We start from the raw sequence: 20,835 nt of genomic DNA, 5'->3' as shown, positions 1-20,835 counted from the left end.
TGATCTGCTAAAGGTGATTGCAGCTGTCTTTCTAATGTTCGCCTCGTCCTTCTTGATATAGCGAACAGTGGATTCGTTGATTCCAAAATGGCGCGCTGCAGCCGCGTAGCTTCTACCGTCTTTCAACATATCGAGAAGCGTCACCTTCTCAGCAATCGTCATCATCCTTCGGTGGCGTTTAGGCTCACTACCAGCCTTAGTAGAAGCAGAATGCTTGGGAGCCATTGTACAGTAGGATTTAACAGAAAGTTCAACAAAAAGTTCAACTTAAAACAGTCGCACACAGCACAGATTAAAGTTCACAAACTTAAGAACGTCTACTCAGCGATACGGCGTAAGAGAAAGTGGCCGCCGCGAGAACCTAGATGCTGCGGGTTGGAGATGCGGGCAAAACACCAATCACAGGCTAGATAACAAAACTTGAGTTCTGATTCGTCATCTATCAGCGCTTGAACCAATCACAACCCGTCTTATATGATGCGTAGGTTACCAACTCAAAGTACAAGATACCCCGCGTATACTGTACGTACAGTATTAATAATAATAATAATAAATAATGATAATACAGTGATAATAATAATAACAATAATAATTTTATTAACAACAACAACAATAATAATAATAATAACAATAATAATAATAGCTTTACGTATGCTATTTTATTCTTTTGTAGGATGTGTGTGTGTCTCTCTCTCTCTCTCTCTCTCGTACGCTTATTCGAAATGTGATTTTTGCAACAAAGAATATTATTGGATGCAGTACTACGTACGTATACATACAAAAGATTCATGGAAAAGAAGCACATCCATTACATTTGTAGTACAGTAGTAGCCATCAGCAGCCTTACACCATTCTAATATGGTATGACTGCATCTGATTTGCGTTTCATGTTCGATTTAATTTTACTACGTACTGTATACAGTACAGTACTGAATTATCGTATGATCACATTCTCTTTTCGTGTTTTATTTCTTTCTGTGCTGAATTATATATCATATGTAATGCCATGAACAATCAGTAAGAGCAGATATTACTAATTACAGTATTAATGGAATTACAGGTAACGAAATATCATATTTGGGGTCTTCAGATATCGCGGTATTTTCGAAATTTCCGGAAAATCCGCGATATGTATATATATATGGGTTATGGAAAAAACCCGCGAAGTGGTGAATCCGCGATGGTCGAACCGCGAAGTAGCGAGGGTTCACTGTATAAGTAGTAGAATAAGAAAGAATTTAGGTTCAATGCTGATTATGTTGACTTTTAAACATTTAGCAGTTACTGTAAAAGTTTGCATAAACTTTTGAAAGCCATTTTATGATTATCATTATTACTATTATTCAAGAGTGAAAAAAAAAAATCATCGGGACGTGGCTACTTTATTAGCCATTATATCCTTTACAGTACAATAAAGAGATTGTTATACAATGTGTATGAGACCAAAACCCTGACTGATCAAGATTATCATGAGGATCAAACTAACAAGGTTTTTCTCCAACTTCTCTCAGATCAAAACCATTTACTGAATGCCATAGCATTGTCAATCCATCTCCATTCTTGAAAACTTGCGTCGATGAAGTTTGCCAGTGTCTGCAGAAAGGGAATAATGAAGACGAGTGCCGCTGCCAAGCTCTGAACCGTTACATTACTTCTTGTCTTGAACAAAGCCCAGATGCACAGCTGTCAGACTGGCGAGTTGTTACAAAGTGTTGTAAGTATTGGGACTTCATGTATAAAGTTTTCATTTACTGAAGTTAGAATTCCCTATTACAGTTGATTTACTGGAGTTACTCTTAATGTTGCTTAAATTTCCAATACACTTTACAGTATACATTTCAAGAAAATTTCCAATTATTGTGTATTGTTTTACTTAAATTAAATAGAAATGTATTAAAGGTAAAAATTTCCTCATAATAAAATTTAAAAATCTTTTGTTTTGTCTGGTAAATAGAGTAGTAGGTTAAGCTATATCCCCTTCCACCAGCCACCATCTTAAATTCTCATTTTTTTTTTTATTACATCATTCATTCTCTCATTGCATTCTCAACAGACTACTGTTATTTTGTGGTGAAATTTTTGTTTGTGCTTATCTGTCAATATCTATACTGTATATGTTGAAACCTCCTTTATTGCTGGAATATAGAGTTTTTGAGGCTCCAGATAGTTCAAATGGGCTTATTCCTTCTTCAGTGGATCAGGCTATACCAGTCTTATGTGCAGTGCATATGCTTGTCTCTACTAAACGGATTTTGAGCGAAGCGAAAAATCTATTTTTGGGTGAGATAGCCATGGCGTCCTGATGGAAGGTTCCTGTTTGGTAGCTTCCTTGGGTATAAGACTACTAAGATATTCCCAGAGAATTTAACCACAGGTTATCACAGAATTCTAACTTCTGGAGCGAGTATCTCAAAGGTTTCCCTTTAAGACATCGTAATACAACAGGGGACACGCATGTCTGGTCGTGCCACATAGCTATCTCCACCCCGAACAGAGTTAACGCTTCGGTGTGTAAGGGCTGAGAATAGCTGGGAGCCGTTCCACAGCTAATCTCACTCGTGGCTACTACTGATACTCGAGACGTAAACAAACGGACGCCATTGCTCTAATGACGTCACGCGCGTCTTTATCCTGGCGCCAGTTGCTGCCCATCACCATGATACAATTGTGTAGGGAGGGAGCAAACTGAACGAAGTAGTAGGGAGGGTCCATCAGGACGCCATGGCTATCTCACCCAAAAATAGATTTTTCGCTTCGCTCAAAATCCGTTTTTTGGGCTCAAGCCATGGCGTCCTGATGGAAGAGTACCAGAGAATCAATGTATCGTGGTAGATTTTCCCCCAGAGTTAAGTGCCTAGGCATTGACAAAACAGCAAAGTAATCTTAGGTAAGAACCATAGGAACGAAATATCCTGCCCCCCATTGGTAGGAAGTTCCCATGGGCTATGCCGACGTCAAAGTGGTATTGAAGGGCTATTCATCTTGACAGAAGAACTTTTAAGAGCTGAGAGATGAAGCAGAATGTTTGATATTTGTATAGGAACATTCTGAAGTAGGACAGTGGTGGTTGGGCACTGTGTGTAGAGTTCATCTCCTGATTATCAGAAGTAAGTATTCATGTAGGAACCTTACTGAGGCAAGGTGAATATAATTTAAGAATAGACATCTTAAATTCTTCATGACCATAAGAAAGGAGGAATAAATAAAACTATGACAGTATGTATTTCATAGTAAGTAGGAGCTGAAAGAGACGCATAAGTAATAAAATAGAAATTTTATTTCACAATGCAGAAATTAAATAATTTACAGCAAAAGTAAAGTTCATTTACAGTAATAATAATGTACATAGAAATAAAGGCTTGCTTTTGAATCTGAAAGGGAATTTCAGGATTAGTAGGTACTCGTTCTCGAGGAACGCAAGTCTTTAAATAACACATCATGCTCAAGGCATGCGGCACTTGTGTGACACTATGACATTTCACCTGGGATAAGAACAGTTATAAAAGCACTAAGTGTTTTTAGACATCACTATGAATCACTCGAGGGTCAACATAGGCACCCGAAGAGTTAGAGTCCCAAGTAACTCACTGTTCTACGCAGAGTTAGGTGCAGGTTTCATAACACTACCTGCGGCTACCACAAAATGTTTGATTTCGTGCACTTGTTTCGCATAATGTTTAAAGAAAACTCGCGAGGACTTCCAGCCCGTAAAGTTTTTAAGGCTCTCAAAGTCCATGCTCTGAAAGAAGTTCAGAGAAGATGCCACTTTTCTAGGATCATGACCAGCGGGTGTACTGTTCGGATCCGCTCTGCGAATGAAGTAGGTGATTTTCGCTCTTAATTGTTTCAGTGACAGGTCGCTGCCCGATGTTTCTCCTTTGAAGAGTTGGCCTCCACCAAAGTTTGAAGTTCTGCGAAGATAGACCTTGAGGCTCTCTACTGGACATAGAGAGACATCCTCCTTCAGGGGGCATATTCTCCAGGGGCCCCATCTTTTGGTGGGTAATTCATTTTTGGCGAGAAACGTCGGATCAGGGGAGAGGGTCACTTCTCCTGAATCAGCAAACAGGATGTGTCCCTCTTCTCTTGATAATGCCACTATTTCGCTGACTCGAGCTCCCGAGGCGAGAGCAAATAAAAATATAACTTTCTGAGTCAGATCCTTGAGGGGGCATGAATCATTGTCCAAGTTGGAGGCGAAATGGAGCACCTTGTCTAGTGACCAGGAGATCGGTTTCGGAGGGGGTGCTGGGCGTAGGCGAGCACATGCTTTCGGCAGTTTGTTAAAGATGTCGTTGGACAGATCAATTTGGAAAGCATATAGAATTGGTCTAGTCAAAGCCGATTTGCAGGTTGAAATCGTATTGGCTGCTAATCCTTGTCCATGAAGGTGAATGAAGAAGGACATACAGAAATCAATGGTGATTTCTTTAGGATTTTTTGCTTTAACAAAGGAGACCCATTTCCTCCAGGATGATTCATATTGCCGTCTCGTGGATTCGGTCTTGTATTCCTCTAGGAAGTCTAGACTTTTCTTCGAGATCCCAAACCTCTTCTTTGCGCCAAGGGAGAGAAAATCATGAGATGAAGGTCCTTGATTTTCGATGATGAAGCGAAGACAGTCGACTTCTGTACTTGTTGAGAGAGAACTGGGCCCGGGAGAGGGATCAGCTTGGGCTGCAGCTCCAGGACCAGGGGGTACCAGTTGCTCCGGGGCCACTTGGGAGCCACTAGGGCCGCTGTCCCTTTGAAGGTTCTCAGTTTGGAGAGGACTTTCAACAGAAGGTTGGTGGGAGGGAACAGGTATATCTTCGACCATCTGTTCCAGTCCAGTGACATGGCGTCCACCGCTTCTGCTTTGGGGTCCTCGTACGGGGCTACGTACAGAGGAAGTTGATTGTTGTCGCTCGTTGCAAAGAGATCTATCTGAAGTTCTGGGACTTGATGAGAGATGAAGGAGAATGATCTTGCGTCTAGAGACCATTCCGACTCTATCGGGTTTGTCCGAGATAGAGCATCCGCTGTCACGTTGCGGAATCCTTGTAGGTGAACTGCAGACAGGTGCCACTTCTTCTTCTCCGCCAGACGGAAGATTGGGAGAAGCACCTGATTTATCTGGGGCGATCTTGAGCCCTGGCGATTGAGACAACGAACTACCACCGAGTTGTCTAGGGTTAGACGGATGTGGATCGAGGGCGGCGGGGATAGCTTCTTCAGAGTAAGAAGGACCGCCATGGCCTCCAAGATGTTTATGTGGAACGTCTTGAATAGTGGAGACCAGGTCCCTTGAGCTTGTTTCAGGTGGGAGTGACCTCCCCAGCCCTCCAGTGAGGCATCCGTGTGGATGTTGAGTGATGGAGGAGGGTGTTGGAGAGGAATGGACCTTTTCAGGGCCATTGCTTCCGACCACGGCTTTAGGAGGCGTCGAAGTCTGTTTGGAAGCCGTCTCTTGAGGTCTCTTCGAGCGATGGATGCCGATCGTCTCCAGACTCCCGCGGCATCCTTTAGCTGTGCACGAAGCACTGGGTTTGTCACTGAGGCGAATTGTAGAGAGCCTAGAACTCGTTCCTGCTGTCGTCTTGAAATGCGTTTGGATTTCAGAAGTCGCTTGACAGACCCTGCTATTTCCTTCCTTTTCTTCTGGGGGATGGAAAGGCGGTGTGACTGAAGATTCCAGTGGATTCCCAGCCACTGAAACTTCTGAGCTGGAGAGAGGCGAGATTTCTTCTCGTTGATCTTGAATCCCAGGTGTTCTAGGTACTGGGTAACTTTGTCGCAAGACTTTGTACACTCTTCGGGCGATGGAGCCCAGACTAGCCAGTCGTCGAGGTAGGCCATCACCTGGACGTTTCTTAGGCGGAGCTGTTGTACTATGGCATCCGCCAGCTTTGTGAAGATCCGAGGGGCCACATTGAGGCCGAACGGCATGGCCCGGAAGGCGTAGCTTTTCCTTTGGAGTCGAAATCCTAGGTAGGAGGAAGCGTGATGGTTCATTGGAATGTGCCAATAGGCATCCGCCAGGTCTATAGAGACCGTGTAGGAACCTTGAGGCAGAAGGGTCCTTATTTGTTGAAGCGTCAGCATCTTGAATTTGTTGTTCTCTATGAACTTGTTGAGGGGGGATAAGTCCAGAATGACTCTGAGCTTGTCTGAGTCCTTCTTGGGAACGCAAAACAGTCTCCCTTGGAACCTGGTGGACTTTACCTTCCTTATCACCTTCTTGTTCAAGAGGTCTAGAACATATTCTTCCAGAATGGGGGTCGATTGTTGGAAGAACCGCTGGAAGATTGGGGGTGGTTGCACCCAACTCCAGCCTAGACCGTTCTTGATGATGCTGTGTGCCCAAGGATCGAAGGTCCAACGATCCTGGAATTGGCGGAGTCTTCCTCCCACCGGAAGCACTTCATTGCTTCTGGTGTCCCGAGGACTTGTTGCCTCGGCCGCTAGCTCCCTTTCCTCCTCTACCTCTGGAGGGACGACGAGAGGCGTCTCTGCTTGCACCCCTGGACGAGCCTCTACCTCTGGCATGAAAGGTAGTGGATGGCTGCTCAAAGGCAGGGGTGAAGACCGGTGACTGTGACAACACCGGTTGGGGGACCAATTGAAAGGTCTGTTGTGGTTGGGCAACCACTTGGGAGGTAGCGGGTCCCGGAAACTGACGTCTTTGTTGACGTTGCTGGGGTTTCGGCTTTTGAGGTTTCCTCTTAGGCTGAGGTCCATCGTCCTGAGAGGTTTTCCTTTTTCTGGACATGCCCCACTTGTGGAGAAGGTTCCTATTCTCCGTGGCGGCTCTGTCCGTTATTTCCTTGACAAGGTCAGAAGGAAACAGGTGCTTTCCCCAGATGTTGGAGGAAATCAGCCTCCGGGGTTCGTGTTTCACGGTGGCACCGACAAACACGAATTCACGACAGGCTCTTCGAGCCTTTATGAAATGGTACAAGTCCTTCATTACCGTGAGTAAGTGGGATTTGGCCAGTACCATGTAGTGATCGGGTACTGCTGTGTCACAGGCCATAACTTCAAGTTGGACTTGATGAGAAAGAGATGCCGCAAGCCTCTCCTTCGTGTCTTGTTCCCGGCGAAGGAGGTGATCATTGAGCTTAGGGAGGTCTTCATTAAACTGACGTCCGGCGACGTCAGGATCGAGCCTACCCACGACGAAAGTATGTTGGACATCTTTCCATTGTCTAGTGTCAGGGGGTGTCACGATGGAGAAGGGTCTGCACTCCTCCAGTGCAGGGCAGGGTTTTCCTTCTTCCGCCGCTTTAAGGCATGCAGCCAAGGCCTTTTCCAAAAATGGAAGAATCGCAGTGTCAGGTGCGACATATGTAGGATGCTTCTTGCTCAAGGCAGGAAGCTTAGAGCAGGTAAAGCCCCTGCTCTTAAATGCGGAGGCTAGCATAGCCTGGGCCTTTGCGAGATCGAACACTATCTCTTCTTTAGGTTCGGTCTCCTCCTTCGAGGCAGGTTCGGAACGAAGCCGGACGTAACAGTCCGGGTAGGCCTCGAAGCTAGGGAAGAATTCCACATCTTCCAACGGGACCGTGCCGATTTTGTCACTAACAAAGATCCTGCCGGTCGCAATAACCATATGCTCTGCATACCTCCACGGATTGGCATGAGAGCAAGCTGGGAGATCCTTGACCGAGATCTTCTTCGGTTCTCTGGATCCAATCATAGACCTGATGGACTCCTGGTTCTCCTTCAGTCTGTCGTCCATGACAGCTCTAATCAGTCGGATCAGTTCCTGGGTAGAAGAGGAAGGATCCGGGGTCGAGGAGGTAGACGGGATGGACACATCCGTCGGTGTAGGAGTAGGCGGAGGGATGGACGAGGGAGTAGCTCCAATCTCCGACTCGGTGTATTCCACCTTGTCTTCGTCCTCTTCGGCTCCTTGAGCCATGAGCGTCTTCTCCGTGTCTTCCGAGACGTCAGAGATCTGTTCATCATCCTCGGAATCTAAACGACACTCGTGCATGGACTGAGCCATGACCACATCAGGTTCCACCGTAATTTGGACAGTGGGGATTGCTTCCTTTGGAACCACTGAATCAGGGGAGGCCTTAGGGAACAACAGGGACCTCAGTTCTTCGGTGGCCAGGTACGGTCCAGTAGCATTTCTCTGAAAACCACGCACCCACTTGCGCAGCTTTTCACGAGCAATGTCTCTAACCTCCGCTGAGGGAGGGTTATGGAAGGCCTCAACTAGGTAGGCCTGGCAGACCGTACATTCCAGTGGATTCCAGAACTTCCAATCCCCTTTCTTGTCTGAGCAAGGGGCGTGAGTCCTGCACGCCGTATGTCCGTAAAACTGCGAGCGTTTCACAGCACAGTATGCGAAATCGCACTTCATCTGCTCCTCCTGTGGAAGAAAGAGAAAATGAGTATGGGGGAGTCATAGGAATGGCTCTTAAATTAAGTTAATATTAATCATTAATTTTAACTTAAAGAAGGTGTGATGCATAGAGAATGAAACAGTAAAGGAGAACACGCTCCATGCATCTCGCCCGGCTGGTTACCATAGGCTTGGTCCTGGGATAATCCAAATGACCGAGATCATTGGATATAGTTTCCTAGGATTCCCATTATATTGGAACTCCATGGAAGGCCAAGGACAAGGTTGGGATCGAATTCATTCGGTTCCCAGATAAGAGCCAGAAGGTCTCATTAAGGGAAAATTTCTGGCAACCAGCCGCGCTAAGATGCACATAGCATGCTGGAAATAGAAGAATGCAAAGAGACAGCATGATCACTAATAGAGCAGTACTAGGTACTGATCTTAGAAGCAAAGCAGCTTATCTATTTGCAAGGTAGGGCTATCTTAGTCTTATGATAGCTACAGAGAGGGGGTGCAAGTATTCTTGACGCCTCCGGGGTATCCGGCAAGCCGCCGGCACGCCGGAGCTCGCTCCAGCATAGATTCTGGCACTAGAACAGACAATTTTCAAAGTCAGTTAGATACCAGGATGGCGGCCGCCGGCACAACGGCGGCACGCCGGCAGGGAGCGGCGGCTCCGGCAGCCGGAGGATGCCGGATTGGTGACTGGGGTAAGGATGGTACAGGTAGTATCGGGTTGCCGGCAGTATATGCCGGCACTCCGGAGATCGACCGGCAAGCGGACGATTAGATAGGAGTAGGAGAGCTGCCGGTAGTAGCCGGTGGCAGCCGGCAGTCCCTCGGTACACGGGGGGCTGGCGGCAAGGGTAGGGAAGTCACCAAGAGGCAGGTATTGCCGGCAGAAGAGGCGGCAAGAGACCGGCACCCGGATAGATAGAGAGACAGGGGGAGAGGGGGAAGGATGCAGGAAGTACCTTCAGGGTTCCAGACATCCCTCCCCCTCCCTGAGGGGGTGTACCCATGATAGAGACAGGCTCTATCATCCATAAGCAGGGGTCACTAGGGACCGGGAGCAGGTAGTCCAAGGGAGGACTAGGGAACACCCAAGAGGGGGGGGGGGAGACTCCCCTATGCAGAGCTACACTAGTAACTAACCTTATAGGACACTATGAAGGTATATGTACCAGAGCGGACAGCACAGGGAAGCTCGGGTAGCCCTACTCATCCACCCTAAGGAGGATTTGTAGGACAGGGGACAGATGAGTATAAACTAACCTAAGCATAGGCTAGGCTATACAAGAGATAGGTGGGGAGGGAGAAGAGAGGGGTCTTCCCAGGAAGGGTTTCTGTACCAGAGCGGCCACAAAGGGAAGGGAGGACACTCCCTAACCTAAGATTAGGCTGATCGGTTAAAACGGTGCAAGAGTACAGTTTCAGCATGGAACAGAGAAACCTTCCTAACCCGGCCTAGATCAGGGCTAAAAGTCCTGAACTAGGCAAGGAAGAAGACGTATCGCTATCGCAGGAAAGTCGTAGACTATCCTAGCCATAGAGGTAGGCTAGCCTAACCTCACTCTCAGACGCAATCCTAAAGGGGGTTCATTCCTTTAGGGAGGACTGAGAGGCGATATAATACTCTATTAGACAATAAATCCCTTTACTCAGAAAAGGGATCAAGGCTAATTAGAGGGAGTGCCAAGGCAGGGGATGAAGGAAGCATATAGGGGTCCTAAGGTTAGGTTAGGCTAGTAAGAATCACTGACTAGCCTATCCCCTATATGGTCCCTGAAGGCGAAAACATTTGCATCACTAGTCAAAAGTATTGTAAAATAATAATGCCACTATCTTCATAACTTAGTCTAGGATCACTGATAAATCATGCATGAACACTTGTATATAGGCTCCTGGCCTGGGGGCTATAGTAGCCGACTGGTATGAGGTCAATCGATGACCGATAAAAAGCGTCTAAACACGATATAAAAGTTCCTAGCTATGAAGACTAAATAAACTAATGTATTCGATTAGTATATAAAGCCGGAAGCGTTGTTGTTGCTAACTAAATAGGACATGCAAAACAACAACGACGCCATAAAATGGCGGGTCCGGTAGAGGCACAGCTCTGCCACAAAACATCAATTATTTCGCGAAATAATATTTACTTTACGGTCAGAGCTTAATTAAACAATACTGGAACCTTGTACTCAACTTTCCAGAAGAAGGCGAGGCTGAAGGTAACGACATAGCGAAGATGCAAAGCGATAAAGTTCACACAAGGGAAAATCCGTCTCAGTAGGGCAGCTACTAAACAAAGGATGAAGACGCGCGTGACGTCATTAGAGCAATGGCGTCCGTTTGTTTACGTCTCGAGTATCAGTAGTAGCCACGAGTGAGATTAGCTGTGGAACGGCTCCCAGCTATTCTCAGCCCTTACACACCGAAGCGTTAACTCTGTTCGGGGTGGAGATAGCTATGTGGCACGACCAGACATGCGTGTCCCCTGTTGTATTACGATGTCTTAAAGGGAAACCTTTGAGATACTCGCTCCAGAAGTTAGAATTCTGTGATAACCTGTGGTTAAATTCTCTGGGAATATCTTAGTAGTCTTATACCCAAGGAAGCTACCAAACAGGAACCTTCCATCAGGACGCCATGGCTTGAGCCCAAAAATTGTTCTTGCTCAAGACAGGTCTTGCCAACTAGATCTTACTACTTGTACTTGTTTCCAAAAAGTTGGTTAACATCCTCTTTAGTGAAAGGGTGTGTCTCTCTCTTTCAAATAAGAATTTGAAACTTGTCATTTGGAAAGATTTGGGAAGAACAGAGAAAAAGAAACAATTAGCACAACTGCTGCTATATCAGTATGACAATAGTTTTCATCCAATGTTATGTTCTTGATTAATAGCGCAGTACTGGTGGAACAGTTTAGTACCATCACAAGTTTTTGGATATATATTAAAGAAAGGATTAGTATATAGAGTTCTTTTGGAGGTTATTTATGAACCATATTTTGATACCCAAAATGGTCTTAAATTCCCTAATTGATATGATTAAGAAACCCATGGTTCTTAGTAGTATTTTTCTCTTTCAGTGCCATCACAGTTTTTGTTCATTTCACAAGAGAAAAATATCTTAAAATAAACTACACATAAGAAAAATATAACTGATAGCTACTTTATTTGTATAGTGGAATAGAATTTCCAGAAAGAAATAACTATAATACTGTACTCTTCGTTCACAATAAAGTATGACTTGAATTCCCTTATTGCTGTAATATGCTTGTGCAACTTTAAATGATTGATTATGAAACAAATCATTTGTCCCCCATGTATGCAGGCTGATGAGGCTATGGCGGTTGCTTTTAATTTGTGGACATTTTTGGTGTTAGTCAACTCTCTCTGTAAAATCCTAAAGTCCACCAACCACCAAATGCTTACCTCACTCACCAGCAATGAATGGCATCCCTGGCCTTAGTGCTGGATCATATGGCTAAAATTTCAAACCGTTCTATTCCACCTCAGCGAGCATGATTGTGATTTTTAAAGACATAATAGAACTTACCATTTACACACTGTATCCAGTAATCAGTGTTTGTTCACACCCATAGCTAAACTATAACATTTCGGTTCCAAACAATTTTGATTCAAACAAATACTGTATCAAATCCTGTTCCTATTCTAACCTTGACCAATTAAATTGAGAACTACAATATTTATTAGCTTAGCAATGAAAGAAGCTGAGCATAGAGGCTAACTATCTAGGCATACATAAAGAATTTTTTTTATAAGTTTGGAAATCAAATCATCCTTACTTTTATCAGAAAGGTGTAGTATTTTCTATAAAAAACTTAGCTCTTTAGTAGAAAATCTCTTACATTTAGTCAAAGCTTTAATTTCCTAATTCCATTCATAGAACAAATTGGTATTTAGGAGCAATGCTGCTGCTTTAATTCTAATATCAGACTGGTTAGGCTGTAGTATTGAGGGAGGAGGCAAATAGTTTGGCTTGAAACTTGTAGCCTACTCTTGGGATGGAAGTGTATGTTTTTTCTTGCTTGAAATCCAACGGGATGGAAGTGTATGTTTTTTCTTGCTTGAAATCCAACCTGTAATTGCTGCTGACAAATATAGTTTCAGAATCTGTACGGTTAGTGATACTTCAGAAATTACTTCTCATTATTAAATTCATTACGATGATCTAAGATTACATCACATGCTATTTTTAGTCGAGATTTTATGCCAACTGTCAGTGTTAATAGATCATCGTTGTCATCATTATCATCTTTTAGGAGACCTTTGGATCCCACAAAAGCTGGGATACAGTTAGCTCTCAACAATACCTGGTTACCTGGGTCTGTCCTTCTTTGACCAGATCATGTTGTGTTCTCCTCATCGACGATGATGTCAAATTCATGAAAAATGTCCTCAAAGTTATTTTAATCGAAGACAGAAAAGTGACGTATTGGGAAGATTTAACTTTTGTTCTGGTGACAGATTCTTATGCTTGGCTTCAGAACTCAAGGCATACTGCTTTTATTGATCAGTCGATGGATTCTATTTACAAAAAGTCTACAGTACCTAAGGTTTCACATTGTGGGTATTAAATAAAGAAAACTAACATATGGTCATAGAACAAAGTATTAGTCTGGGAACCAAGTAAAGAGATGGGGATTTTGATTGAGGGATGCTGGGTCATGGTTCACTATGACTCATTTTGTGGTAACAGGCACATGTGTTCTGCTCTTGCATGTTAGCACATATTTTGCATGTCTGTTATGCTCTTACACATGAACTTTCTTGTATTTATACAAATATTTCCATAATTTATACATATTGTGGCATCTTACCTTTAAAACCAGGTCATCAACTTTTTAAATCCTTAATTATGGGGTTCTTCATTTCAAAGTTCCGCTGTGTTTATATGTAGCAAACCTTCCCAGTTTTTATGGTTTCTTGATATTGCAATTTGATTGGATTTCACTGATATGTTATCATTTTACCTATAGCTTCTTGAAAGTAGTTCCTTTTACTATATATTCTACTGTAGTACTAGCTAAGGAAATTATTTCCAAAAATCTTTCTTGCCCCACGTGTATCTTGCATGATAACAGAGATTTGATTATTTATGTGAACTTCTTTATATATTCATTTTGTTATACAAACTTTGCTTTCAGATAAGAAATGTGGACCCGGAGAAGTATATCATGACTGTTTCCGTGGGAAGTGTGAAAGGAGTTGTGAAAACTTACAAGATAAGGAAACATGTATGGATAGGGAGAGTTCATGTACCTCTGGTTGCTTCTGTGCTCCGGGCTTAGTAAGAAAGGGAGAAAAGTGCGTCAGTCCTGATATGTGTCGTGACTGCATATGCGAGGCTTATGGTGATCCTCATTACAAGACCTTTGATCGTTACAACTTTACATTCAATGGGGAATGCTCCTATATTGCAGCTCGAACCAAGAGTAGAGGTCACCATGCATTCCAGGTATGTTAAGATATTTTTTTTATTTTAGTATCCTCTGCAGGTGTCAGAACAATCATTACACTACTTACATATGATTTGTCCCCCGCTGCATGCTTGTAAACATGCGTGTTATTTGCAGTTGGGACATATTCCTATACATTCTTGCTTTCTATATAAGGGGATATCATATCTATTGGCCCCCTATTTTTTTCTTTCAAGTTTTATATAAAAGGTGCTGGAAATTAGGCTAATAATATTACAGAATATATACTAAACACAAACAAGTACATAGAAAGCCATAAAGATAAATAAATTGTAATTTTTTCTATTAGATTTGTGGTCAGATTGAATGTTTATTTAAATTATGACTGACTTACCCATTATTCACATACAAAGTCAACACTTGCAGCAGCGCTCTGTTAGTTTATTATTATTTTTCCTTAATCGAAGCCTTTAATTTTTGTATCAGACATTATTTGTATCCAGAGATAAACACAGTCAGCCCTCGGTATTCGTGGTTGGGTTCTGTCCTCACAGTTTTGGTTATTCGCAGTTCAGAGATCCTATGATATTTAAATAAAGTTTCCCTTACTAGTGGTTAGTACTGCCAGTATCAGCCAGTCATCTAGATATCAAGTTAGATGCATTCCATTGACATGAGCCCATGTTAACACCAACGCAAACACTCTATTGAATACCAGGGGCCCTGGACATTCTGAAGCCAAGAACTTTGAACTTGAAGACCTTGCCCCCTCAAACATTACATAGATATTTCCTTAAAGAATGATTTATAGGGATTTGGAAGTACAGGTACTTGGCAACTCCTCGTTAAACAACCATTCAAAGTTATGAAATTTTTCTTGAGCGGTGTGGTATTTGTTTAATGATAATCTCGCGAAGTTATTACCCTCAGAACGCAGGGGCAGTATAGTCATGAGCAGTGAATGCGACGCCAACTGACACGAGTCAAAACAAGAAATTTAAGTGTTAGAAATCACCAAATACAGCTTCATGTTAAAAACTACAAGTCAAAACATAAAATTATGAATTAGAAATAGACCAATGATACAGTAGTGTTATAAATCAACAAAGAACATGCATCAAAACATGAAATTTAGATTTACAAATCATCAAATACAGCATAATAAAAAAATGCCCAAGTCAAAACATGAAAGCTAGCTTAGAAAATCAACAAATATTAGTGTACATCACCGTATTAAAAATTGCCAAAGAACCCAAGTCATAATGTGAAACTTAACGAGTTAAAAATTGGCAAATAATATCATATGAGTTACTTTACTTTACTTTGATGGCTGCTTTTCCAGTCCCATACAGCAGCAGAACCCTACTCTCTACAGGACCTCCACTGTCGTTTTACCTTGTTCGTTCAGAGTATTTATCGTTTCAGATCACGTATTGTTACAAAGGATATTATGTTTTTTTGGCATAAATTTTATTTCTATATATTCAAAGCTTTTTACACTAATTCTTTTCAACATTTTGAGATTTGAATAAAGAGTCCGACACCCCCACCAGACCTAATGTGAACATATTGCTAATACCATCGTCACCTAGAAATCAGCTGACGACAAAACCAAAGTAAAAACAATCTTGAATTGCTGCTGTTAAAGTATACATTAAATTGATTATAGAAAAGTACAAATATGATTGGATGAAGCTCGGTCAATATCAGAAAACCAGAATTATTATAGACTTCTTTTAGTACATATGAGTATACATTATAATGTTGCCTAAACTAGAGATCAGCTGACAAAATCGAATTTTAATTAAAAGATATTTTGAGAATTATTTTTTGTGTAGCTAGGAATTCTCCCATGTGATTTTGCCAGTGTAAATAATATAATTTCAATTTCAGGTCATTGCTCATAACAAGGACTGCTCTCGAGTTCCAATCACTGTCTGTACTGAAGCCATCACAGTATTGTATGATTCCCATAATCTCCATATTGCTGGTGATAGTGGAGAAACTTCTGTTACAATTGATGGAAAAACCATTCAATCTTTCCCCCATCGGGAGTCATGGCTTGCATTGGAACAACCAGACTCCTCTCAGGTATATTATAATTGTACACTGAATAGTCACTTCACAGCTCTTCACTCATTTAAACAAAGAAATTTTTTATGGCGCTGTATAAGAATTCATTTGCTTCTCATTTTCAAAACAAACTTTGTAGTTTAAAATTATTCTTTAGGTAACTTGCATTTGAAGTCTGTGATGAATGAAAAACAAATGGCTTTTGCAAAGTTAAGATTCTATTTGTTACTTTCAGGTGATGGCTTCTATTCCAGACATAGAATTTGAAATTACATTCTTTGAAGAGAATCATGGCTTCTCTATTAAAATTCCATCACAGCTTTACTTCAATAAGACAGAGGGTCTTTGTGGTAAATATAGTATACTTTTTTGTTTTGTTTCATTGTTGGTGTCGGCTACCCCCCAAAATTGGGGGAAGTGCCTGGGTATATGTATGTATGTGATTTACTTTATCTGATATCAGATTTCATTATTTGTTTTTATTATCTCTCCCATTAATTTTTCCTTCACACAATTAACCTCATAGTTGACCTTTTTAGTCTGATATTACTTGATGGGAGATATTTTTTTCATTATTGTACTCTATTTCTGAGGTATATAGCTGTTCATGAAACTTCATGTATTTCTATCAACCAGTGTCATTTTATAAGGCTTAATTTGCAATTTTTAAGTATCGTAGCATCCAAATAAAAAAGACTCAAGTTATGCATAACTTCAGAGTTCATTGTCTTTTTCAATGAGAATTAGTATTATGTTAAGTTTTTACTCAGAACTCTGAAATGTGTCCTTTTCAGGCAACTGCAATTACGATGACGCAGATGATATGTATGCACAAGATAAGGGATTAGTCAAGTCAGTGGAGGAGTTTGGTCGTAGTTGGTTGAATGAGGGAGAATCTAAGTCATGTGGTGTTATAAACAAAAAGGAACAGGCTTGCATTCCTCCACCACCAGATAGAGACCCTTGCCTCAAGATAATGAATGAAGATCTCTTTGGAGAGGTACCTGTATACTTACTTTTTACCAGAGCTTGCATTCTTCCTTGTCACTTTTAACAGCAAGAACTGATCTTTTAAAGTGATTCAATACTGCATTATTTCAATGAACCTCCCCTGATGTTCATATTGCTTCTTCTCTAGAAGCTCGTTTTATTGACATTTACCCATAAAAAAATTTTTAATTTCCTATCTTATGTTTCAAGAGACACGTCTCTAGTAAAGAAATGAAAAACACAGAGCAGTCAATGGCAGGAAGCGAAGAGGTGACTTTCTTCCTTATTTAATAAATTTTTTCAGTTGCATCAGTTTGATGAACTGCACTCTCTAGACTCCAGATTATGATATGTTTTAGTGTATATTAGCATGCCTTCCTCTGAATTTTTATTTGATATTACTGCACAGGAACTGTACTGTGTTTTTAATAAATGTGAGGAGTTCGATTGCCTTACTGTTCCTTTCATGGAAAAGTATGTTTTAAGTTGAAAGCACAAATTAAGCTTGCTTTTAGTATAGAGGGAAATCTAAAGGCTGGTTGTATATACTATAGTAGGAATGATGACGATAATGACATACCAGCACCATTCTTTAATACAGCATTTAACCAGTCAAGTTTTGATAGTAATGAGCTTCAAAAGGTTTTAACTTATCAGTTTCATTAGTTAATCTCAGGGGGCCAGTGAGTCTTCTATTAAATGTGGTAATTCTGATCTTACCTGCCCAGTTGCTAACCTAACTAATCAACTTGGGTCTAGTGGCATTGCTCCATTCAGTAAGGGTTCTGAATATTCTCTGTGCCTTACAGATTTGAGATCCTCTCAGAGAGCCTTGAATTCTTTATTTACTTTAGACCCTTCTGCTGCTAAATCCTTGCATTCTTGTAATCCTAGTTGCTCTTTTATAAAACTAGATTGTAAGGCAAAAGACAGAGTTGGTAGTCTGGATTCTAATATCTCTCAGCTTGTTAAAGTAAGAGTTCTTATTTTCAAACTCGGTGTTGACAAATAAATTGTAATTATAATTCTTTATTATATTTATTATATATATAACCTATTTATATTTTATATACATTACTGTATAACTTAATGGACAACACTGTTTCATATGTGGATGGCATGAAATATTGTATAATTCCCTGAAATTTCGGCTAAAGTCAATCAGTTGCTTCATGTTTCAGATGCCAGTGCACTTTATTTAGCAAGAAAAGGTTCTTTTTGTACTTGTTGAAGAATTGGTAATGTTACTCCATATGGTAAATGTGTTTGTACTAGCTCTTTCCCAGCTGAGAATTGCCAAGTTTCCATAACTCACATATCTAAACAGTAGTTTTTTAATGTCTTTTAGCTAAACATGTAAATAGATATGCTAAAGTTAATGAACTGTTCCCTGGTTTGCAATTTGGCTATTGCAAAGACCTTGGAGCTTATGATGCCCTTCTTACAATTTTCAATGCTCTATAAAAAACCCTTAATTGTGTTCAGGAAGTTTGCATGATTGGCCTTGATTTTCTTGCACTCTTTCACCATGTTAATCATGAGGCCCTTGTTTTTAAACTTAATAGATGGTACGATAGTGAAAATAGGAATGTGAAATCTGGTGTTCTTAGCTCATCATTTTTCATACTATATACACATATGTGGTTTGACTTAGAAAAAAAGCTCATTGCATCAGCAGATAATGCTACTCTCTCTGCATCAATTCCATATCTTGAATGTAGATCTGGGTTTGCTGAAACCCTTAACAGAGATCTAACTAAAATTAGTGCATGGTGCAAATTGTGAGGCATGAAGTTGAATCCTAACGAAACTGAAAGTATGTATTATTATTATTAGAAGCTAAGCTACAGGGCACCAGCTACCTGTTGAGATACTACCACTAGAGAGTTATGGGGTCTTTTGACTGGCCGGACAGTACTACATTGGATCCTTCTCTCTGGTTACGGTTCATTTTCCCTTTGCTTACACACACACACACCGAATAGTCTGGCCTATTCTTTAAATATTCTCCTGTCCTCATACACGTATTCAGTGGCCACTTTCCTCTTTCCTCCAAAATCAAACCATTATTCTTTAGTCGTAGGTATTGCCATAACCTCTGCACCATAGTCTTCCACTGTCTTGGGTTAGAGTTCTCTTGCTTAAGAGTATTCTCTGGCACACTATTCTATTTTATTTCTCTTGCTCTGTTTTTGTTAAAGTTTTTATAGTACCATCTTATAAATAGCACTAGGTATGCAGCTAGTTCTAACAGTCTTGCTTTCTCCATCATAAGGCCCAATACTACACAATATTCTAGAAGTTTTATTCCAACTGTGACCAGATTGTGAAATGATCTCCCTTGTCAGGTACTGTAGTTGAATCGATGGAACTTCAGTTCAACCTTGCAATAAATATTTTTATGTTGAACAGGCTGATGCGAGTCTCTCTTCGCACTTTATATATACGTGTTAGTTGTAGCACACTGGGATTGGGAGTTTTAACGGCTCTCTTGCCCACGTATCCTACCCTTACCTTATCCTTTGAGACAAGGTCTTGTTATTAACACGTCCCTGATTTATACACGATATCTCTCAGTATATTCACTTTGGAGGTTGGAACTCCATGGATACCTCTTAAGATAAAATTTCTCTGGTATATCACTCGCAGAAATATCCCAAATAGATGCTGCCAGTGAGGAACTTCTATGTAGATGCGAAATTAATTGGTTCCAGAGTAGCCTTTGTGTTGTGATTTTTTCGCATGATGATTCACGATTTACATGTAAATCACCTAATTCCTTCCAGGCTCTACAAAAACATATTAAATTTTATAATAAAGCTATAACCACAGGGAAATACAATAAAATACATGTGAATTATTCAATATGCCTAACTTAACTGTTAATACAGTACCTGCAAATAAAGTATTTATTAGAACATAATGCATTAATGAATGGAAAATAATACAATACTGTACATGTACGAAATATACAGTACCGTATGTACTGTACTATTATTATAGTCACCCTTACTATAGAAAGGTACGTTTTCTATCATGCATAACAACCCGTTTTCTTCAACTCGAGAATATTTTTAACAGTAACTATTTTATTGTAATACAATATTCATTGGTGGTACGTCATTAAATAACCTACATACTTTTTTACAAACTCCTAATACAAGCAAGATTCATTGATGTTAATATGTACGTAAACTTGCTTTGTAAAATGAATAAACTTAATTGCTCAGAGAATAGTTTTCTTAACTTATTTATTTACCCAAATAAAAGACAAACATATCGCTAATGTTTTGATATGCTTGGTAGCGTAGTGCCGACGTACATACAATGCAGTACAGTACTATTCATTGTGTGTTTTAATTTAAAGATGTACTTGTTGGTATAGAATTAATTGTAAATAAATAATCATGACATTAAAAGGAAAAAATTTGTTACGATCTGTTATTTACGGAAATGAAAGAAAAATATATAGCTAATGTGTTTGATATGTGTAGTAGCATTGTGCTTTCGTACATACAATAGTTCTGTTCATTGTGTAATTTTATTTTAAAAATGTTCTTATTGATATAAAATTAATTGTAAATAAGTCATGATATTAAAAGGATAAAACATATGCTATGATCTGTTGTTTATTTCCCGAAATGAAAGAAAAAATATATCGCTGATCTTTTGATATGCGTAGTAGCTTTGTGCATACATGCATACCCACAATACAGTATAGTTCATTGTGTATTTATTGATATAAAATAGGAGAGCAGGATCTTACGACAGTAAAGTGGCATCAAGGTAGGGAGATAACCATTGGGAAAACAGGACGATGATGGTAAGATTACAGTTTGGTGGCGTGCGGAAATTTTAAATTATTCTCGGCACCAGGCGAATCTCGTTTCTTATCATGAAAATTTGTTTGTATTATGAAGCAAATAAATCTTTGCATCTCGTTTCTTATGAATTTTTCTCATACAGAAACTTTTGTATCAAGTAGCATCAC

General features: G+C 40.5%; 1 protein-coding gene across 1 annotated transcript in view; it reads left to right on the top strand.

The window, feature by feature from the left end:
- LOC137652219 (hemocytin-like) overlaps nt 1-20,835 on the top strand; it is a 298,302-nt gene that overhangs the window by 251,434 nt on the left and 26,033 nt on the right. Inside the window, 5 exon segments of the mRNA XM_068385448.1 lie at nt 1,512-1,714; nt 13,509-13,819; nt 15,675-15,872; nt 16,090-16,204; nt 16,649-16,854. Of these exon segments, the coding sequence (XP_068241549.1) occupies nt 1,512-1,714; nt 13,509-13,819; nt 15,675-15,872; nt 16,090-16,204; nt 16,649-16,854 (1,033 nt within the window).

This window comes from Palaemon carinicauda, chromosome 13, assembly GCF_036898095.1.
Source record: "Palaemon carinicauda isolate YSFRI2023 chromosome 13, ASM3689809v2, whole genome shotgun sequence".
NCBI classification, from domain to species: Eukaryota; Metazoa; Arthropoda; class Malacostraca; order Decapoda; family Palaemonidae; genus Palaemon; species Palaemon carinicauda.
This window is presented reverse-complemented; position numbering and strand designations above follow the sequence as displayed.